Source organism: Eumetopias jubatus, unplaced genomic scaffold (assembly GCF_037043125.1).
Source record: "Eumetopias jubatus isolate StellerSeaLion01/CBP00866 unplaced genomic scaffold, mEumJub1_p1.0 scaffold_5, whole genome shotgun sequence".
Lineage (NCBI taxonomy): Eukaryota > Metazoa > Chordata > Mammalia > Carnivora > Otariidae > Eumetopias > Eumetopias jubatus.
In genome coordinates, this window is record NW_028274811.1 from 2,739,008 (window position 1) to 2,758,963 (window position 19,956).

The 19,956-nt window shown below is 47.2% G+C and overlaps 1 protein-coding gene across 1 annotated transcript; it reads left to right on the plus strand.

Annotated features, from left to right (window-relative positions):
* The first annotated feature begins 390 nt into the window (after window positions 1-390).
* LOC114200480 (uncharacterized) lies at window positions 391-19,608 on the plus strand. Its single transcript, XM_028092608.2, has 5 exons — window positions 391-783; window positions 1,439-1,524; window positions 5,705-5,831; window positions 6,557-6,652; window positions 17,460-19,608. The coding sequence occupies exons 1-5, from the start codon at window positions 438-440 to the stop codon at window positions 19,016-19,018; spliced, it is 2,214 nt and encodes a 737-aa protein (XP_027948409.1). The 5' UTR covers window positions 391-437; the 3' UTR covers window positions 19,019-19,608.
* The last annotated feature ends 348 nt before the right edge of the window (window positions 19,609-19,956 follow it).

Genomic DNA, 19,956 nt, shown 5'->3' on the forward strand with positions numbered 1-19,956 from the left:
ACGCGCCGGGTAGCCCAAGGGGTGTGACAGCGAGCCCGGAAGTGGGGGGGGGGGCACTTGACAGGCTCGCCCGGGCCCCGCCTCTCAGTCTCGCCGCGAGGAACTACAGTTCCCAGAATGCTTGGTTCTCGCGTGGACTACATTCACCAGAGGCGTTGCGGCCGTCCTCCCCAGCCTCACGTCCCGCCTCTCCGGACCTGCGCGGGACGCCGGTCGTTTGCTGCCGGAGCGGGAGGCTCAGGGACTTGAAGTCGGCCCAGGCATCGCCCGGGGAGGGGTCCCGGCCCCAGGCTGCTGTCCGCCGGGGCAGTGCCGGAGCCTCAGCCTGCGGAGCACGGCCGGGAAGGCGCAGCCCCCGGAACCCCGGGGCCTGGGCGAGGTGAGCGGCGGAGGGTCGGCGGAATGCGGGACGGAGGGAGGACCGGGGCCTCGGGAGGATGCGGCGCCGGGGCGCGGGGCACAGGCCCGAGAGGCGCGAGCGGGGCCTTTGTGGGCGCGGGCGGGGGGCCGAGGGCCGGCACCCCCGATGTGCCCGCCTGCCCCGCACCGGCCATCCCGCGGACGCGCCCCTGACCGCGGCAGGTCGGGCACTTGTCCCCACTGGCCCAGGCCCCGGTCACCCTCCTGCTCCCTCCGGACCCGTGCCCAGCGCGCTACCTGCCGGGCCCTGCGGGCGTGTGGATGTGCTACCGACTGTCAGTGAACGTGAGGAACTGTTTCCGCCCCTCCCCGGCGCCGCTGCCCTCCCGGGCTGCAGGCGCAGAGATGTGTTTTCTGCCAGAAGTGAGTTGCCGGCTTCCCCCGCACGGCAGAACCTGGACTGGAACCCAGGTTTTCGGCTTCTGTGCCTGCTTCTCTAGACGGCAGCCCTCTGGCCGCCATAGGAAAGCTGCTGTCATCCCTTTCCGAAGCACTTTTCTCTAGAAACCTGGAAGGAGATTCCTTGACAGGAGGGGGAAGGTTTCGAGGGGGGGGGGGCGGGCAGCTTGGGGTGGAGAAAAGTCCCCTGCGGGCAGTGAGGTTAGAGCAGGGGCTCTGGAGGCGCGCGGTACGGATCCCGGTGCACCGGGCCAAGTGGCTCCGGCTCTGCGCTCAGTTTCCCGATCCGTAACACTGGCGTGGACAATGGCAGCTGGGCGGCGGGACTGAACGATGTGGGCGGTGCCTGGCCCGGGGGGAGGTTCAGTGAGTTATTGCTGCTACTACTGCAGCTGGAGTCTGTCCTTTTTCTCTGAGCCGCACGGCGAAGAGTGGGGTCCCGGACCCTTGGGGGCTGGCCCTTGTCTCTGGGCCTGTCTAGCCCCAGCTCCTTCTGACTTCCCTCTCCCAGGGCTCGTGGCCTCATTCTCAGGCGGTGTAAGGATTTCAGAGCTGGTGATTCTCAGGGGTGGAAAGCACAAGGGGCTTCTCCCTCCTGGCTCCCTTCTTCCTCTTTCAGATCTGCCTTCTGGAGACTCCACCCATCCTCGCAGAAGAGCCCAGAAAGAAGATATGGCTATTGGACCCAGGGAAGCAAGGTCTCAAGTGAGTTCATTGCCATCTCAGGTCTTACAGATAGACAGAGATAGATCGATCGATTGGTTGGTTGGTTGATTTACTTACTCGCTTACTTACCCACCCTTAAACTGAAGTTCTCTACTCAATACAATTTTCTCCAGGATTTGGAGCCCTAGCCCTTTTCTCCTTGAAGAGTTGATCCACCCAGGTGGAGGGTGGATTCTGTAGGCAATGTTTGCCTCCTCCCTGCCAATCCATGTCTAGTGTTTCTCTTTTCTTTTTCTGACAGACGCTTCTTTTTATTCATGAATCTCAGTTCAGTGTATGATTACTAACTTGTGGTAAGATGCCACATGGGAACGGAACAAAGAAACACGCACACTTGGCAGTTCCTTTCTGTCCCTGCTTCCTTGGCTCGCCCTGGTCTCCCTCCCCACCCTTGGCTTTTCCTTAGGATACCTTCCCTAGACTTCTCCAAGCCACCATTGTTAGGTTTTTCTCCCTCTTTACTTTGTGGATCATGTGCCTTGTTTCTGTACTCCCTTGAAAACTGTTCTTGACCTGCCATTTTCATCCTTCTGTTGTTGGAAATGGTCCAGGTGAGCCAGTGCATGAACAAGGAGTAGCCGTGTTGGAGGGGACACAGTTGGAGAGATCTCTGGACTGCAAGGGCAGAGAGAAGACTCCCCAGGAAGGAGCAGGGAGGGTTTTGTGGGATATCAGGAGTGGAGAGGCAGGGTCTCCAGTGGGTAAGAAGCGGGGCTTGAAGCCAGACTGCCGGGCTTGAACCCATCTCCTCGGTTGTGTGTGGGCCTTGGACGAATGGCTCCATCTCTCTACACCCGTTTCCTCACCTGGACAATGGGAGTAACAAGCATGCTAACCTCATGGGGTAGGTGAAAGGGTCAGGTGAGTTAGCGCATGGAAAGTGTTTAGCTCAGGGCTGGGCACTAGCAGATGCCCAACATGGGGTGGTTGTGGGAGCCGGATGACGTTACTGTAGTAATAATACCACTCATGCCGACAGATGGGAACGGCTGTACCGTGCTGCTAGGACTTGTCCTTTCATTGCTCGTCTTCATCTGACAGTAACAGTTAATGCTGCTGGGGGTCGGCCTGAGGGCTTGGCCTTTGTTCTCTCTCTCACGCCAGTGCAGCAGTGATCATCCCTGTGTTACACATGAGCAAACTGAGGCTCAGAGACGTCCAGTAACCTGAATTCCAACCCCAGTGTGTCTGGCTTCTGGGTCCAGGCTCGTCACTGCGCAGCCATTCCCCTGGTGCCTCTTTCAGAACCCGGGGCAGCCCCAGCCCCCATGTTCCCAGAGCTCTTCTCTGCTGTGATGTTGTCTTTGGGCCCATGAAACACCGTGGTGGTTGATCTTCGGGCTGGGGTCAGCCAGTGCATATCTGGGCTGCTTTTTTCTAAAGCTTTCCTCTTCCATTCCCACAGAGCCAGACTGCTCTCGTGCCCAGAATCTTCTCCATCCCTGCAGAGGAGCTAATGCGTGTGGCATTCTCCCTAACCTCACCTGCTCCCATATGTCCGTACTGTATGGGTTTGTGTGTAAAGCTCAGTGACAGGCGTTTAAGACCAGAGAGAGAATATACCGAGTGCTGGGTTAACAGAAAACTTTAATTATTGTCCTGCCTCTGCCACTGATAAAGTATGTGACCCAGGGTCTTGACTGCTCTGGACCTTCTCATCTTCATCTCTGAAATGAAGATTTAGGGGCGCCTGGGTGGCTCAGTCTGTTAAGCGTCCGCCTTCGGCTCAGGTCATGATCTCAGGGTCCTGGGATCCAGCCCCGAGTCGGGCTCTCTGCTCAGTGAAGAGTTTGCTTCTCCCTCTCCCTGCTGCTCCCCCTGCTTGTACTTTCTCTCTCTGTCAAATAAATAAATAAAATCTTAAATAAAATGAGGATTGAGCTGGGAGATGGTATATGGTCATGTCCAGCTACACATTTTTCTCCCATTGATCAAATTATTTCATACGTTTATCTTGTCTGCCAGTTGAATTGTAAGTTCTTTTGAGGGCTAAGATTATTTCTTGCATTACCCCTATGTGCCAATAAATTACCTCATTATACATGTATTGCCTGCTCATGTTTAAAATATCAGAGCATTAAAAATGTATATACATAAAGAAGAAAGTGAAATTGCTCTTACCCATTATCTAGAGATGGTCACTGTCACCCCTTTGGTGTATGTCCATCAGACTTATAGTCTGTTCACCTTTGTTCTTTGTTTATGTGTGTATTTATATGTACATATGTACACATTTATTTTACCATTTGTACACACCAATTTTACCATTTACCAAATGTAAATGTACCATTTACATTTTTCTTGCGTGATAAAATATGCATGAAGTAACATTTACCACTTTAACCATTTTTGGGTATATAACTCAGTGGCATTAAGTACATTCACATCGTTGTGCAACTATCACCACTACCCGTCTCCATTGTATAGATTATCTCATTTATTTTTTAATGCCATGAGGTAGACATTGAGAGGCAGTTTTGCAGAGTGGTTACAAATGGAACCTTGGACCTCCTCTAGACTGAAATTCTACCTCTACCCCTGACCAGCTGTGACACTGTGATTTATAATATGAAATATATATTTGGTCTTCACCCCTGTTCCTAGCCCATAGGAAATTATAAGGGTTTTGGAACCTAAGTGATTAGTAATATTTGGGTTTTGTTCTTGAAAAAACTTTAGATCAATAAAGGTGAAATCGGTGTGTGTTGTTATTCATAACGAGCCATTTCAACCAAGCCAGAGTTGATATGAATGAGGTGACTTTTGGAAAGCCCCTAACCATCCGAGCTGGTTGGCAGGAGAACCAACCTTGATTAGAGGGGTTGGACCTTTCAAGCCCTCCCCCGACAACCCAGGGGCCAGTCATGCCTACATAATGGTCAGTGATTTAATCCATTGTGCCTATGTAATGAAACCTCCACAAAAACCCAAGAGGACAGGGTTCAGAGAGCTTCTGGGTTGGCGAACACTTGTAGATGGGGAAAGTGGTGCATCCAGAGAGGGCATAGAAAGCTTCACAGCCCTTCTCACATGCCCTGCCCTGTGCATCGCTTCCCTCTGGCTGTCCCTGAGTTCTATCCTTCTATCATTAACCAGTAATCTAGTTAGTAAATGCTTTCCTGCATTGTGGCACTTTTCCTGCATTTGCCACTTTAGCAAGTTAATTACACCCGAGGAAGGGAGTTGTAGAAACCTCCAGTTCATAGCCAGTTGGTTGGAAGCATAGTTAACGGTCTGGACTTGTAATTGGCATCTGAAGCTGGGGCAGTCTTGTGGGACTGAGCCCCTAACCTGTGGGATCTGACTGTGTCTCTAGGTCAGTGGCATGAGCATTGAGGGAAATTGTAGGACCGCCTAGCTGGTGTCACACAACTGCTTGGTGTGTGGAAAACCCACATGTCTGGGGTCAGAAATGAAGTAGTGTGGACAGGAGACACACAGGTCCTCCTATATATGAGGTTTCCTACATACTAGCTGTTTGACTTGGACAAATTTCTCTTTGCTTTTTCTTGTGTAAAATGGGGGCAGCAATGTACCTATTTTATAGGATTCTTGTAAAGATATGTATTTACAGTAATGGTTAATATAAATCTCTAGGAACAGTAGTTGGTCCGAAGAAAGCATTCAATAAATGATAGCTATTTTAATTTCCATTATCATTGTCTTGTGGCTTCAGTAAGCACAGAGATAGTGCCATAAGCTAGTTAACCTAGCCTGCCTGCATCAGTGATTATTTGGGTTGTTTACATTTTTTTGCGATCAGTAACACCATGATAAATATCTTGGTTGTGCATTTTTGTGTACTATTTATTATGATACAAATACAGTAACTGATAAGTTAAAGGATCTGCACGTTTTAAAGCTTTAAATATGTATTGTCAAGTCGTCATCAGGAAGATTTTTCTAATTAACACACCTACCAATGGTCTTACTTCCTCCCCACATCTCCTTATGGTAGTTAACACAGGGCCTGGTGAATACTTCACGCTGCTCAGTATGTATTTGTCACTGGCCTATGGTTCATTAAACAAATGACCTGAAATCTTCAGACACCAGAATGACATCAGAAGCCTTTCACGGCCACCCGCGTACTCAACCCGCTACCTTCGTTCTGTGTGGTGGGAGGTCCTGGGTGAGCTGGGATGGCTTGTCGTTACAGGTGTCGGTGACCTTCCAGGACGTGGCTGTGCTTTTCACGAGGGATGAGTGGAGGGAGCTGGGTCCTTCTCAGAGAAACGTGTACCAGGAAGTGATGCTGGAGAACTACAGCAACCTGGTCTCACTGGGTAAGGGAATTTTCCCTGTAGATGAAAAAGTCAGACATTAGCATAAGTCAGCACCTGCTTCCCTGCATAAAAGCTGTGGGTCATCAGGAACTTTTAGCTGAATTTTGCCTTAGGATTGTACACATTGTAAATAAATAAGTGTTTAAAACTTCTTTCCCCCTATAGGCATGGATTTGTCCCATGCATGGGACAGTTAACATACTTGCATGTTAGAAATTCCCTCATAGTTCAGGCCACATTGTCCTGCTGACTTTGCTCAGCTCACAGCAGAGAGCATCCCTCAGCCGTCTTCATTAACCTGCCACCAGCCTTTCCCAATTCTCCCTTCCTGCCTGACGAAGTTGTATAATCCACCTTTGAAAGGGAGTCAGAGAGCGCTTTCTCATGTTAAACAGGGCACTTGGTACACAGTCTCTCCGGATGGGTACCCCTTTACAAATATTTAGTCTTTACATTAACGTATTCCCTCTCCTGTAGAAAGCCATGGATACTCTAGTAATCAAAGCTGCATGTTTATCATATTTCTGTAACCTACAACAACCAATTGCGTAGCCACGCCCTACAGGTCCCTTGCTTTTCCCCTCACAAAGGCCCTCACATCGCGGGGGCACGGCTCGAGCACCCCACCGAAGCTCATTGTGCCGTCCCCTGGGTTTTCCACTCAGATCCGTGATGCCTCTTTGAGTCAAAACAAAACCAAGTCTTTTCTTTTTGTCTCTGAGCAGGACTCCTGTTTTCCAAACCAAAAGTGATCTCCCTGTTGCAGCAAGGAGAAGATCCCTGGAGGGTAGAGAAAGAAAGTCCTGGAGGCCCCTCTCTAGGTGAGTGGGTGGGACCGAGGGGCCGGGAATGGGCTCGGGCAGAAGTCTGGGTGGTAAGTGGACGGTGCGGCTTGGAGATGTGGTTCGGGAAAGTTTCCCCTGGGCCTCTGTCCTCGAGAAGTGGTGGAGAGGGGACGCTCGGGCCCCAGAGGCAAGCTTCCTCTTAGTCTCTGGTAGTCACTTCCCAATGAATCTCTCAGGAGCTCTTACTCGTTCCTGTTTTCAGAGGAGGGCTGCACATCGGGGATTCGGTCAGCAAACAGCGTACTTAAGGAATGGCAGGGAGTCATTCTGACCGAGGCTCAGGGTATGTGAGAGAAGGAGCCGAGGAAGGAAACGGTGCCAGAAAGCTAGCCGGGCCGCGGTACAACGGGCTTTGACAAGACCTGGACATGGGACCGTCCCATGGAAATAAAGGAGTTTCAGCAGATCCTGGAGTTCTTGGTATTTTAGGAAAGTTGACTTAACTGTGAAACAATGGAAAGGTCCTCCGATAAAGGCGTGGCGGGAGAAGCTGGGCGAGTCCCCTCTCCGGCACCGAGCGCCACCGTCAGAAACGAGGGCAGCTGGGGTGGACAGGGCTGGGGTGGGCTGGGGGGGCATCGTGCTGATGTGTCACCGTTGCTGCTGAAGGGAACGGACGTGGCTGTGTGTGTGTCTGATGTGTGTGGAAGTGCAGGTGGAAAGGCCAGGGGACACACCGGAGCTGGTGCCAGAACCTCCACCGGGAATGGCATCGCGAAGGGGCGGGATGAAAGAGGGCTTTAGTTACATGGAATCTTAGCACTTCATGGAGAATAGATTCATGAAGTCCTTGTGTAATTTGAGTTGAATACGCATGGTCACTTTGGGAGCATTGTGGGGATAGATTTAAAGTGAGGGAAAACCCGATGTGGAACCTTCCCGGAGACACTTGCAATAAGGTAGGTGAGACGTTTCCAGGGTCTGGACAAAGGCACGGGCAGCGGGGTCCAGGAGGGAAGAAGAGAGAGGCCCCTTCGTGAAGGGTGAAGGCCGAGTTCTCCGTGGGATGGGTCTCACTGGAGATGTGAGTGGAATGTTTGGGGAGAGATGCTGGTGGACGGTTGTATGAGGTCCGTGGGAACTCGGAAGGGAGGTCAGGGAGCCGTTGGTACAGTGGTGGCATCTGACGCCTCTAGCTGACCAGGCGAGGACAGAATACCAGGAAACCTCACCATTTATGAGGTGGGTTAGGAAAGAAGACTCTGGCTGAGCCTGAGAAGTCATCAGAGGAGAGAAACGGGAGAGGCGGCTGACAGGGAAGTTGGGGACGGAGAGCTGCTGAAAGGGGGAGGATCCGGGTTCAAACCCCCACCCCCTGCTTCCCTGTCCTGTGATGGACGGTGCGTGAGCTCCATGCTGAGAGAGAGGTGTTAAGGACGCCTCTTAGAGTTTTGATTCAGAACTAGTGCCGTTTCTAGAGACAAGGGGTTGGTTATACAGGTTGGAGGGAATGATCGTGAATTCAGTTTTAGGCATGTTGAATTTGAGTCGTTGAGACATCTAAGTTGCTATTTTGAGTGGGCTCTTGTATCACTGGGTGTGGAGAGAAGTCTCGCCTCGCATATGTGTTTGGAATCGAAATGGGCCCATGGAAAGAGTGCAGAGCAAAGAAAATTGGGGTCCCAGGACTAAACCCTGATGGACCACCCCAGGACTGAAGATCACGCAGGCGAACATGAGTGCACGGAGGAGATTGAGGCTGGTGGGAAGGGAGAGGAATGTGGAGCAAAGCGAGGGGTCAGCAGAGCCTAGGAAGAGGGCTGCTCAAGGCAAACAAGGGGTCACTGTGAGCCGCCGCTGACAGGTTGGTTAGGTGGGAACTGCCCAGCATTTTGTCTCAGCCACCTGGAGGTCATGGCTGCTTTAGCGCGGGTGGCTGATGACAGAAGCCAGGAGGGGTGCGAGGGGGTGATGAGCGGGAGGAAGGGAACAGGTGTGAGATAGTGCACAGGAGCAGCTGTGGAGCAGGAGGAGCCCTTGTAGGCATGCACAAACAGTTCTGTATATCCTCGCACTTTGCTTTGTCCACTCTGATCACACGGCGCACGTTATTTTGCCTGTCACCCGGTATCTATTGAAACTCTGCATGGTCCCCCGTAGAGGGCTTCCTCTCTCTGGGGAGGAGCTCGGAGTGACTTCGGTTGTATTCAGCTTTGGATCATGTTAGCCCAGCAGGCCTGGTTCTGGCTAGGATTTTATAAATGGTATGATTGCTGATTCGCGTGATGGATATTGATTTAAAGCTGTACCTTTATCACGTCTCCATGTAAAGTCCTGAGAATCGCAGTTTGAGTTAACAGAGGAATCTGGTTGAATAAACTGTGGCACGTTCACACAGACTCCTTTGAGGAAGACCTCTGTAAATTCCGCTACGGGGTGATCTCCACAACATATTCATAGGTGAGGAAACGTGTACCTTTAGCTCAGGAAGGAGGAAATACCAAACGACAAAAGTGGTGGGGGGTGGGAGGGATGGGGTGGCTGGTGATAGACATTCGGGAGGGTATGTGCTATGGTGAGCACTGTGAACTGTGCAAGACTGTTGAATCACAGATCTGTACTTCTGAAACAAATAATGCAACATATGTTAGGAAAAAAGAAAAAGAAGAAGATAAGCAGGAGGGGAAGAATGAAGGGGAGTAAGTCAGAGGGGGAGATGAACCATGAGAGACGATGGACTCTGAGAAACAAACTGAGGGTTCTAGAGGGGAGGGGGTGGGGGGATGGGTTAGCCTGGTGACGGGTATTAAAGAGGGCACATTCTGCGTGGAGCACTGGGTGTTATGCACAAACAATGAGCCATGGAACACTACATCACAAATTGATGTAATGTACGATGATGAACATAACAAAATTAAAAAAAAAAAAAAACGACAAAAGTGTCTATTTGATAGGTTTTTAAAAAGGAGAGAAAACCCTCTTCTGCTTCATCACCAAAAAAAAAAGGGGGGGGGGAGTAAAAGTAGATCAGTAAAAATGGTTACCGATGAAGGCAGAAAAGAAAAAGCAAAAACAGGAGGAAGAGAACATGGAAAGATCTAGAATTGTTTAAAGGTGCCTTGTTTTCATAATTTTGACTTTGGAACTATAAAAATGTTTTTTATAAAAGTATAAAACCAGAAATGAAATGAAAATGTCCATAAATATCGCAAGCAAAATTAAACAAATGACCCTAATTGCCTTTCAGGTTGGGGGTTGAGTCACATACAAAGGCATTTGAAATAATTCTTATCACAGCAGTTTGAATAAACTTCCTGAGCGATTTCTATCTGTGATATTTTGATTTATAATAATATGTAATTGGTCTTCATCCATTTCTGGCACAGAGCTCCTAATACCCTTGGAACTTCCTAAGTGACGAGAGCCATAAAAGTCACTTGTTACATCAGTGAGTGACTTTTGGACCCCACCCAAGGATGGGCGCTGGTTGCTAGGCAAATCAACCCTGTGGTTAGTGTTGGAATTTTCAGTCCCGGCCCCTGACCTCCTCCTTGAATCAGTTGCAAGGGGCAATGATTTAGTCCATCATGCCTGTGTAGTTAAGGCCCCATAAAAACCCAAAAGGACAGGGTTCGGAGAGCTTCCTGGTTGGCTAACACGTGAAGGTCTGGGGAGAGTGGTACATTCAGACAGGGCATGGAAGCTCCTCGCCTTTTCCCCTGAACATTGCCCGATGCTCTCTTCCAGCTGGCTTTTCCTGAGTTACAACCTTTTATAATAAATGAGTGATCTAGGAAGTAAAAAATTTGAGTTCTTTGAGCCACTCTAGCTAATTAATCAAAACCAAGGAGGGGGTTGTGGGAACCTCTGATTTATAACCCATTGATCGAAAGCACAGATGATAATTTGGGCTTGCAACTGGTGTGTGAAGGGGACAGGGGACAGTCTTGGAGGACTGAGCCCTTAACCGGTGGGGTCTGATGCTGTCTCCAGGTAGCTAGTTGAGTTGAATTATAGGACACCCAGTTGGTGTCCAAGAATTGCTTGTTGTTAGGAACCGCTTCTCTCCCCCTATGTGGAAATTGGTACACAGCCTTTAATTGCCTTATAGGCAAAAGGAACTTCAAAACAATAGGCAGGCCAGATCTGAGGGCCCAGAGCTGGTCCCCAAGGACCAGCCAGGAGGATCCTTGGCATCACACAGGGGAGAAATAAAACTCTAGCAAAGTTTATTGAAGATACAAAGAGAGGGCAGATACAGACTGTGTCTGGGAGACCCAGGAAAGAAGAGTGAGTCCCATCTTTGCTTAGGGTCTGAGGTTTTTATTGAGGATGGTGGTCTGGTGTACTTGTCCTCTCAGGCATCCGGGAACTGGTCAAAATAAGGATGAGTGCTCAGGTGTCCTCTGTAAGTCACTTACTTCCTGGAGGCAGGCGTCTTGGGTCAAGGTGTCTATGGTCAGTGGTCTTGGAAGACATGAGGACCTTTCCTTGCCCTGTCATTCCTTAGATGTTGTTACCAATTGTGCTGGAAGACTCCAAAGAAATCATTAACTCCATGACCTTTACAAGGAGGACATACACTAATGCGTAAGATGGGGGCACAGGTCATAGCAAGAATGGAGGCAGCCAAAAAAAGCAGTCCATCATGGGCTCTCTTCAGCTTCCCTGTCTCAGTAAGATTATGTGGCTGTGTTTCCAAGGAGAGTTCTTAGCTTTGAGAAGTGTGTTCTGACCTTTCATGGATGAAATGATAGAATATTTGGGATTTACTGTACCATACTGTGTCGGAAGAGATGGAGGGGTGTGTAGGAGTGTGTTCAGCCTGCTCTATCAAAGTACCACAAACCGTGTGGCTTGAAACAACAGAAATTTATTGTCTCACAGTTTTTTAGGCTAGAAATTCAAAACCAGGGTATTGACAGGGCCGTGCTCCTTGGCTCTTCTAGCTTCCGGGGGTAGCCGGCCATCTTTGTTGGCTTGTGGCTGTGTCACTCCCATTTCTGCTTCTCTTGTCACTCAGTGTTCTTCCCGTGTACCTTCGCTGTGTGCCTGTGTCTGGACTTCCCTTCTCTAAGGACCCCAGTCATACCGGATTAGGACCTGATGATGTGATCTTAACTTGATTAAATCTTCAAGGACACCGTTTCCAAATAAGGTCACAATCTGAGTTACTGGAACTTACAACTTCAGTGTAGCCTTTTTGGGTGACACAGTTCAACTTGTAACAAGCCAATAGTTGAAATAGCGTTAGTGATTGTGGAAGCTGCCCGGGAGGTTCACTGTGCAATTCACTCTACTTTTTTGTATATGTTGACCATTTTCCATAATAAAAAGCTTTAAAAGTTAGCATTAGCAACAAAATTTCTAAAACAGCATTTCTCTTTCTCACCAACACAGACATTACAGAGGAGGTTTGTAACTGTATGCTACCCCGTCATGGTGTTAGGTATAATTCCTGGCACGTAGCTTCCTGAGTCCTCAGACTTTGTAGAAATTCTCTGAGAAATGCATAGGACATTTTATAGGACATTATATATGACTTTGAATCTGACCAACTATAGGATAAGGTGGGGACGGTTACGTTAGGAACGAAGTCCAGAAAGCTGGCCCGGGTTCAAAGACACTGATGCTGCCTCAGCCCTCACACTGTCTGGCTAATCCTTTAAAATCCTATCTTAGAGGTTTCTTCCAAAAAACTCTAACCACCACCTGTACCCCTTCCCCGTTTGCACCCTCCACTGAGGGTAGTTTGGATGGTGGTCTAAGCTAACATGCACGTCCATTTCTACCTTGTCATTTTGTTGTAAAAATCATCACATTGCGATGTGATGACCTGTTCCTTCTTTGTCTCTAATGCCAAGCTGGGAACTCCTTGAAGACATGAACTGTTTCTTTTCATTACCGGACCTGGAAGGTCTGATGGATCACCAGTGCGTAGGATAGAGCCTGGCATATATAGGTGCTTTTTAAGTATTTGATGAATGAATTAAATAAGGAGCAGTCAGTGCTTTTTGAAGGAATAAGAGGAGTTACATACGTAGTAAGAGGGATAAATCCAGTGGGAAATAATCCCGGATACATGAGAAACTGGAGTCAAAGGATCAAACTGAGGATCAGTAGCAATGTCACTATGGAGTAAGGAGATCCTGAATTTGGATGCCTTAATGACAGTTGTTAGCGACATCTTAGAGAAGAGGTTGAAGAGAATTTGTTGGCTGACCAGACTTGGAATGAAGAGGAGGGAAGAATCTGAAATGAAACGATTTATGGCAAAGTCACTGAAAAGCTTACGGTGGAATTCTGTGCTGGGAAACAGAAAAAAGGTTTGAAAAGGAATGCGCTGGGTTCAGATTTGGACAGCCTAAATTTGAAAAGATACTCAAATGGCAAGTCTAGCAAGCAGTTGGAAATAGTTGTTTAAAGTGTTCTGAGAGGAGTCAGGATAGTCCCTTACGCAGGAGGTGTGGGAGTGGGGAGAGAAGGCCGGAGAGAGACTTCCAGAGTGTCCTATGAGCCTAGGGAGGAGTCGAGAACTGATGCTAGGCGCCGGTCAGGGTCACAGTCAGAGCAAGGTCTCTCTGGCCTCCAGACTTCTGACCCCGTCCTAGCCTTGTTCGTGAGGTAGCTCAGGCCCAGGCTGGACTCTAGAACAGAGCAAAAGTCACACTGCACTTCAGGAGACAGATCTGTGGGGCTGTGAACACACTAAGCAGATCATAAGGAACAGTTAGGATTTCCACAATCGGGTCTCGTGTCCACTGCAGTGGGAAACCCGAATTCAGGGCTAAGGCATGGGCACTCCAAGTAGCGTTGAGGAGAGTTTCCCAGTGTGGATATGGACCCTCGTAGTGTGATCACTTCCATTAAAACAGAGAAATTCCCGGTGTCCCATTTCTCTGTTCAGCTCTACACAAAACTTTTCAAGAGCGTCTCTGTGTGGATGTTTCCATCTTGTCATCTCCCCTGTCTCCTCTGTGTGCTCCATGGTGGCTTTCTTCCTCACTATTCCCCAAAAAGCACGGCCACTAAATCCCAGTCAGTCTCCACTTGGGCACAGGCAGGGTTAAGTTTCTGGTCCTCAGCTTGTTTCCAGAGTTGCTCGCTCACCCTTCCCTGCAGTACTTTCTTCCTTTGGCTTCCGGAGCACTGTGTTCTGATTTTCCTCCCTTTCTTGACCTCTAATGTGGCCATGCCTAAGTGAGTGTTCAGTGCTTCAGCTTCAAATAAAATGTACCTACTGAGGACTCCCAGATACCTCACTGTAGCTCCGACCTCATCCCCGATCTCCAGAGTACATACAACTGACTATCTCAGTGTCCTCCTTGAAGGTCTAGACGTAAAGGCACCTCAGCCGCGACAAACACATCAGAAACTGAACGTACCCCCAGACTTGCCCCTTTTCTGCCCTTCTGTTCTCAGTGGCTTGTGCAACATTCATCATTTTCAGGCCGGAAACCTAGGAGTGATCTCTTAACTGCTTTATTCCTGCTCATTGCCCCACACACTGTCCACCAGCAAGCTGGGTCGTGTTATCACCTCCTTAATAGGACATCCGGCTGCATGGTCTGTGCCACCACCCCCTTGCTCAGCCGGATAACTCCAGCAGCCTCCTGAGTGCTTTCTCCCCTCCCTGTGTCCACTTGGGCCTCACCAGATCGTTGTCTACACAGTGGCCCACCTGAGTGAGCATGTCCTTTCTCTCTGGCTTCCCATCATGCTTAGAATAAAATTCCAGGGGCGCCTGGGGGGCTCAGTCAGTTGAGCATCCGACTCTTGATTTCAGCTCAGGTCGTGGGATTGAGCCCTGCCTCTCTCCCTCTGCACCGCACCCCTCCCCCCCGGCTTGCATGCATGCTCTCTCTCTCAAATAAATAAACCTTTTTTTAAAAAAAAGAACAGAATTCCAAACTCCTCACCACGAGGCCTTACCTGATTTGCCCCTTCCTGGTGCTCCAGTCTTACTTAGCGTCGTCCCTCTTACTGACAACACTGTACCCACACAGCCTCTTTGCAGTTCCTCAGAAGTCACCCCACTTCTGTGTTTGCTGTTTCCTTTGCCTGGGAAGCTCTTTCTTCACATATCCATACAGCTTTCATTTACTTACTATTTGTCCCTTCATCCCCTCTTCCCCAGCGTGCGTGCGCATGCACACGCACACACACACACACACACACACACACACACACACACCCCAAAGTGTAAGCTCCTGAAAGGTCGGAACTCTGTGTCAGTCATGGCATTATCTGTATTCCCTAGAATGTTAGCTAGTCCATAATAGGCACTTACTAAATATTTGTGAATGGAAAGGACATCTCCACCATATGCAAAACTAAGGAGCACCTGGGTGGCTCCATGGGTTAAGCATCCCAACTCTTGATCTCAGGGTCGTGAGTTCAAGCCCCACGTTGGGTTTCTTGTTGGGCATGGAGCCTCCTTAAAAAAAAAAAAAAATGGGAGTGCCCCAGAAACTGCATGGAGTTTTACATACCTGGCAAGAAGCCAGGGAAGGGAGAGGAGACCAGAGATGGACAGAGGTAAGATCATGAAACACCTGGTTCACTGCATTAAGTACACTGGCCCTTATATATGAATTATTGAAGATAAATTTGGGGGATCTTAAGGAAGTTTGCAGCATGCTAAGATGTGGATTTTAAGATTGCTCAGGTTGCAGTGTGGAGACTAAATTAGTAGAGAGCAAGACTTGAGGCCAGGAGAGTAGTTAGGAGACTATGGTACGAACAGTGAAGCATGAGAAACAAAATACCATGTAGGCATCTGACCCAGTGCTCAGGGCTTTACTTTTAAGTTAGCAAGACTTCGTTGGGGAAGGAACAAGGAAGGTGTTGGGCAGAAAGTAAAACACTCCTTTCGCTTACAGTAAGTAGTAAAGGCATTGGGGAACCTGGGTGGCTCAGTCGGTTAAGCATCTGCCTTCGGCTCAGGTCATGATTCTAGGATCCTGGGATCGAGCCCCGTGTCAGGCTCCCTACTCAGTGGGGATCCTGCCTCTCCCTCTCCTTCTACCCGTCCCTCAGCTCATGCTCTTGCTTGTGCATGCTCTCTCTCTCTCTCGAATAAATTTAAAAAAATAAACTTAAAAAAAATAAATAGTAAAGATACGAGTGCATGTAAAATGAGCCAAGGAGGGTGTAACAGAGTGGAGGGGAAAATTCCAAATTTTAAAGAGGGAACAGAAAACGTTATGCAGGAAGGAGACCGAGAAGTAAAGCTGGTAGAAGAGAAAAGCAGAATGCATTATGATCACCAAGCAGAGAGAAGTCGTACACGGGTGAGAAAAGGAACGTCAGATAGGAATCTCAGCCACAGTGAGGTGCAGAGGAACCCTTTAAATGGTTCTCTGCAGCCCAGGAGGAAATGCCATGCACAGCCATTCCCTGGCAAAATTTAATAGTTTATGAATTGGGTCCTCCCCCAGTTTTAATGTTTATTGAGTTCAACTCTGTTGCTTGTTTTTTTTTTAAAGATTTTATTTATTTTGACAGAGAGAGACACAGCGAGAGAGGGAACACAAGCAGGGGGAGTGGGAGAGGGAGAAGCAGGCTTCCTGCTGATCAGAGAGCCTGTTGTGGGGCTCGGTCCCAGGACCCTGGGATCACGACCTGAGCCGAAGGCAGACGCTTAACGACTGAGCCGCCCAGGCGCCCCTCAGTTCTGTTCTTTACCACTCTATCATGCTAGCCCTTTTTTACCTTTTTATATTTGTGCCCATCTTGTTTATCTTTGACTCTTTTCCACACTGTCTGCATAGCCTCTTTTGCTTGATGCATGAGCAAGGCTGCCTTTCTGGCTTGCACCTTTCAGCTTCATGCCTACCTGCAGGACCTCTAGATTAACACCATAACTCGTTCCTGTTTGAACTGGCCCTGAATGTAACCACCCATACGATGATCTCCCATCCCTCATGTAATGTCCTGTCCTGTAAGGCAACCTCAAGTGTTTGAATCATGTGTATTTGTGTGTGTTTGCATGTGCGTGTGTGTGCATGTGTATGAAATAAGGAATTGAGACTATTTGACATTGTTCAAATTAGGAATATATAAGTAATTAAGGAAAATTAACAAAACATTTCATGTATAATTCAGGTGTCATCAGGAGGATCTGTAAACAGGGCAAGCTCATCTGCTTGCAGAGAATACTTCTGGTAGAAAAGGAAAGTCTAATATATTAATTTAGATGTAGGTATATGTGTAATTATATATATACAAAGGTATAGAATATATATTTTAAATACTGTGGTAAGTGCTATAGTAAGGGGAATGGACTGTAGAAACAGATTAGGAAGATTACACACAATGAAGAGAAATGTCATGAAAATAATTTCAGAGTCCAGGATGGCTTTGGACTGATCCCAGGCTGCCTTTCCCAATTCGTGCTCCTCTGGTTGCTCTTAACACTCACCTTCTTTATATAGGTTTGTTTCATTCTTTTCTCCACCATAGTACTTCAGTTCACATTGATTCTTTTTTCTCTATTGCTTGAATCTTTTATGTTTTCCTCTTATAGTTGGCCAGATAAAGACCCTATTTAAATAACACCAATACTTGGGATGCCTGGGTGGCTCAGTAGGTTAAGCGTCTGCCTGCGGCTCAGGTCATGGTCCCAGCGTCCTGGGATCGAGCCCCGCATTGGGCTCCCTGCGCAGTGGGAAGCCTGCTTCTCCCTCTCCCACTCCCCCTGCTTGTGTTCCCTCTCCCGCTGTGTCTCTCTCTGTCAAATAAATAAATAAATACCATCAATACTTATTTTTTTCTCTACATTTAGTCTCAGTAGCCAAAAACCATATTACATGAAACATCTTTAGTATTTTTCCCCCTGCAGGATGGAAGAGCAGTCACAAAACCACGAAGTCAACTCAGACGCAGGATTGTTCTTTTCAGGAGTTGATGATGAGAAGATCCAGAAGAAATGGACCCTGGGACTTTAAATCAGAAAAACTCTGCATTTATGAAGACAGATTAGAGAAAAAGCAGGAGAAAAAAGAAAGTATTCAGGCAGTTTCAGTTACCCACAAAAAAATCCTCATTGTAGAAAGAAGCCATAAAAATAATGAATTTGGCCAAAACTTTAGCCCAAAGTCGGTCCTTGTTAGGCAACAGATGGTTCCCAGAGAAAAAACACCACCAAAATGTGAAATACAAGGAAACAGCTTCAAACAGAATCCATATTTGCTTAATCAACCAAAAATCAACACTGCAGAGAAACGCTATAAATGTAGCATATGTGAAAAAACCTTCATTAACACTTCATCCCTTCGCAAACATGAGAAAAACCATAGCGGAGAGAAATTATTTAAATGTAAAGAATGTTCAAAAGCCTTCAACCAAAGTTCAGCTCTCATTCAGCATCAGATAACTCATACTGGAGAGAAGCCCTACGTATGTAAGGAATGTGGGAAAGCCTTCACTCTGAGTACATCCCTTTACAAACACCTAAGAACCCACACTGTGGAGAAATCCTATAGGTGTAAAGAATGTGGTAAATCCTTCAGCAGAAGGTCTGGCCTTTTTATACATCAAAAAATCCACGCTGGAGAAAATCCCCATAGATACAACCCAGGTAGGAAGGCATCCAGCACATCCCTTCCTGGGTGTCAGAGAATTCATCTCCGAAAGAAGTCCTATTTATGTAATGAATGTGGCAACACCTTTAAGTCTAGCTCATCCCTTCGTTATCATCAGAGGATTCACACGGGAGAGAAACCTTTCAAGTGCAGTGAATGTGGGAGAGCCTTCAGTCAGAGTGCGTCTCTTATCCAGCACGAAAGAATTCACACCGGAGAAAAGCCCTATCGATGTAACGAATGTGGAAAAGGTTTTACTTCTATTTCACGACTTAATAGACACCGGATAATTCATACCGGTGAGAAGTTTTATAACTGTAATGAATGTGGCAAAGCCTTAAGTTCTCACTCGACGCTTATAATTCATGAAAGAATTCACACTGGAGAGAAACCATGTAAATGTAAAGTGTGTGGGAAAGCCTTCCGACAGAGTTCAGCTCTCATTCAACATCAAAGGATGCACACTGGAGAAAGACCCTATAAATGCAACGAGTGTGGGAAAACATTCAGGTGTAACTCATCCCTTAGTAATCATCAGAGAATTCACACAGGAGAGAAACCATATCGGTGTGAGGAATGTGGGATATCTTTCGGCCAAAGTTCAGCTCTTATTCAGCATCGGAGGATTCATACAGGAGAGAAGCCCTTTAAATGTAACACATGTGGGAAGACTTTCAGGCAGAGCTCATCACGTATTGCCCATCAGAGAATTCATACTGGAGAGAAACCGTATGAATGTACTACATGTGGGAAACTTTTCAATCACAGGTCATCTCTTACTAATCATTACAAAATTCATATTGAAGAGAACCCCTAGGAAGTAGATTTGCATGTGTGAAAGCCTTAAACCAAAGCTCATCAGAATACCCGAGAGTGATACAGCAGAAGTAATGGATAGGAAAAACCTTTCTGTGATGTAGGCCTTATCAGGTACCAGATTCCAAGGATAAGCCTTGACTATGTAATAGATAATGAGGAAAGTAGGAAGTGTTCATGCCTGCCAGGCACTTTTGAAAATAACCTGAAATGAAGAATTCACAATTGGAGACACTGACTTTGGGCATTTGTAAAATAATTCTCTTTCTAGAGCAGTGTACACGAGATACTGTATGTGGTTGTCATAAACATCTGGGTGAGGGGAGGTGTGCACTGGATTTCTGATTAAAAAGAAACTTATAAATTGGTAATACTTTTTTTTTTTTTACAACTAACATTTAATAGCATATAAAAGATGTGATTGAATTCTACACTTTTGGAGAAAAGGACCAAATAGAAGATTAAAAACGGCAACAAAAAAAGAGCTGTGAACTACCTCTCCGTTTCTGGGGTTTATCCTTTTCCTGCCCTGATGTCAAACTCTGTGCATGGATTTCATTTAAAAATAGAAATAAAAGTCTGTTCTCTTCATCCTGTGTTCTTCTAGTAATTGCAATCGATTGGGAATTTTCTAACCAATTGCTAATGCTGTTCTCGATTTTTATTTGCTTAGTTTATTTAGCTGTGAGGTCATTTATGAAGAAAGTATACCAGCTGTATACTGTGAGCTGTCATCCTAGGCACATTAACTGGGAAAAATAAGCAATTCTTTTAAGTTTAAAGCTATTAAATATCTATAAATTCACAATGGAAGGAGCTAGCAAAAGAAATTTAATGAACCTAATAGCTGTGCCAAAATATTGAAAGGTACATTGATTATTTTATGACCTAGGAAGTAGGTTTTCCCTTACTTGGTGTTCTCCTGTATCACACAACTTC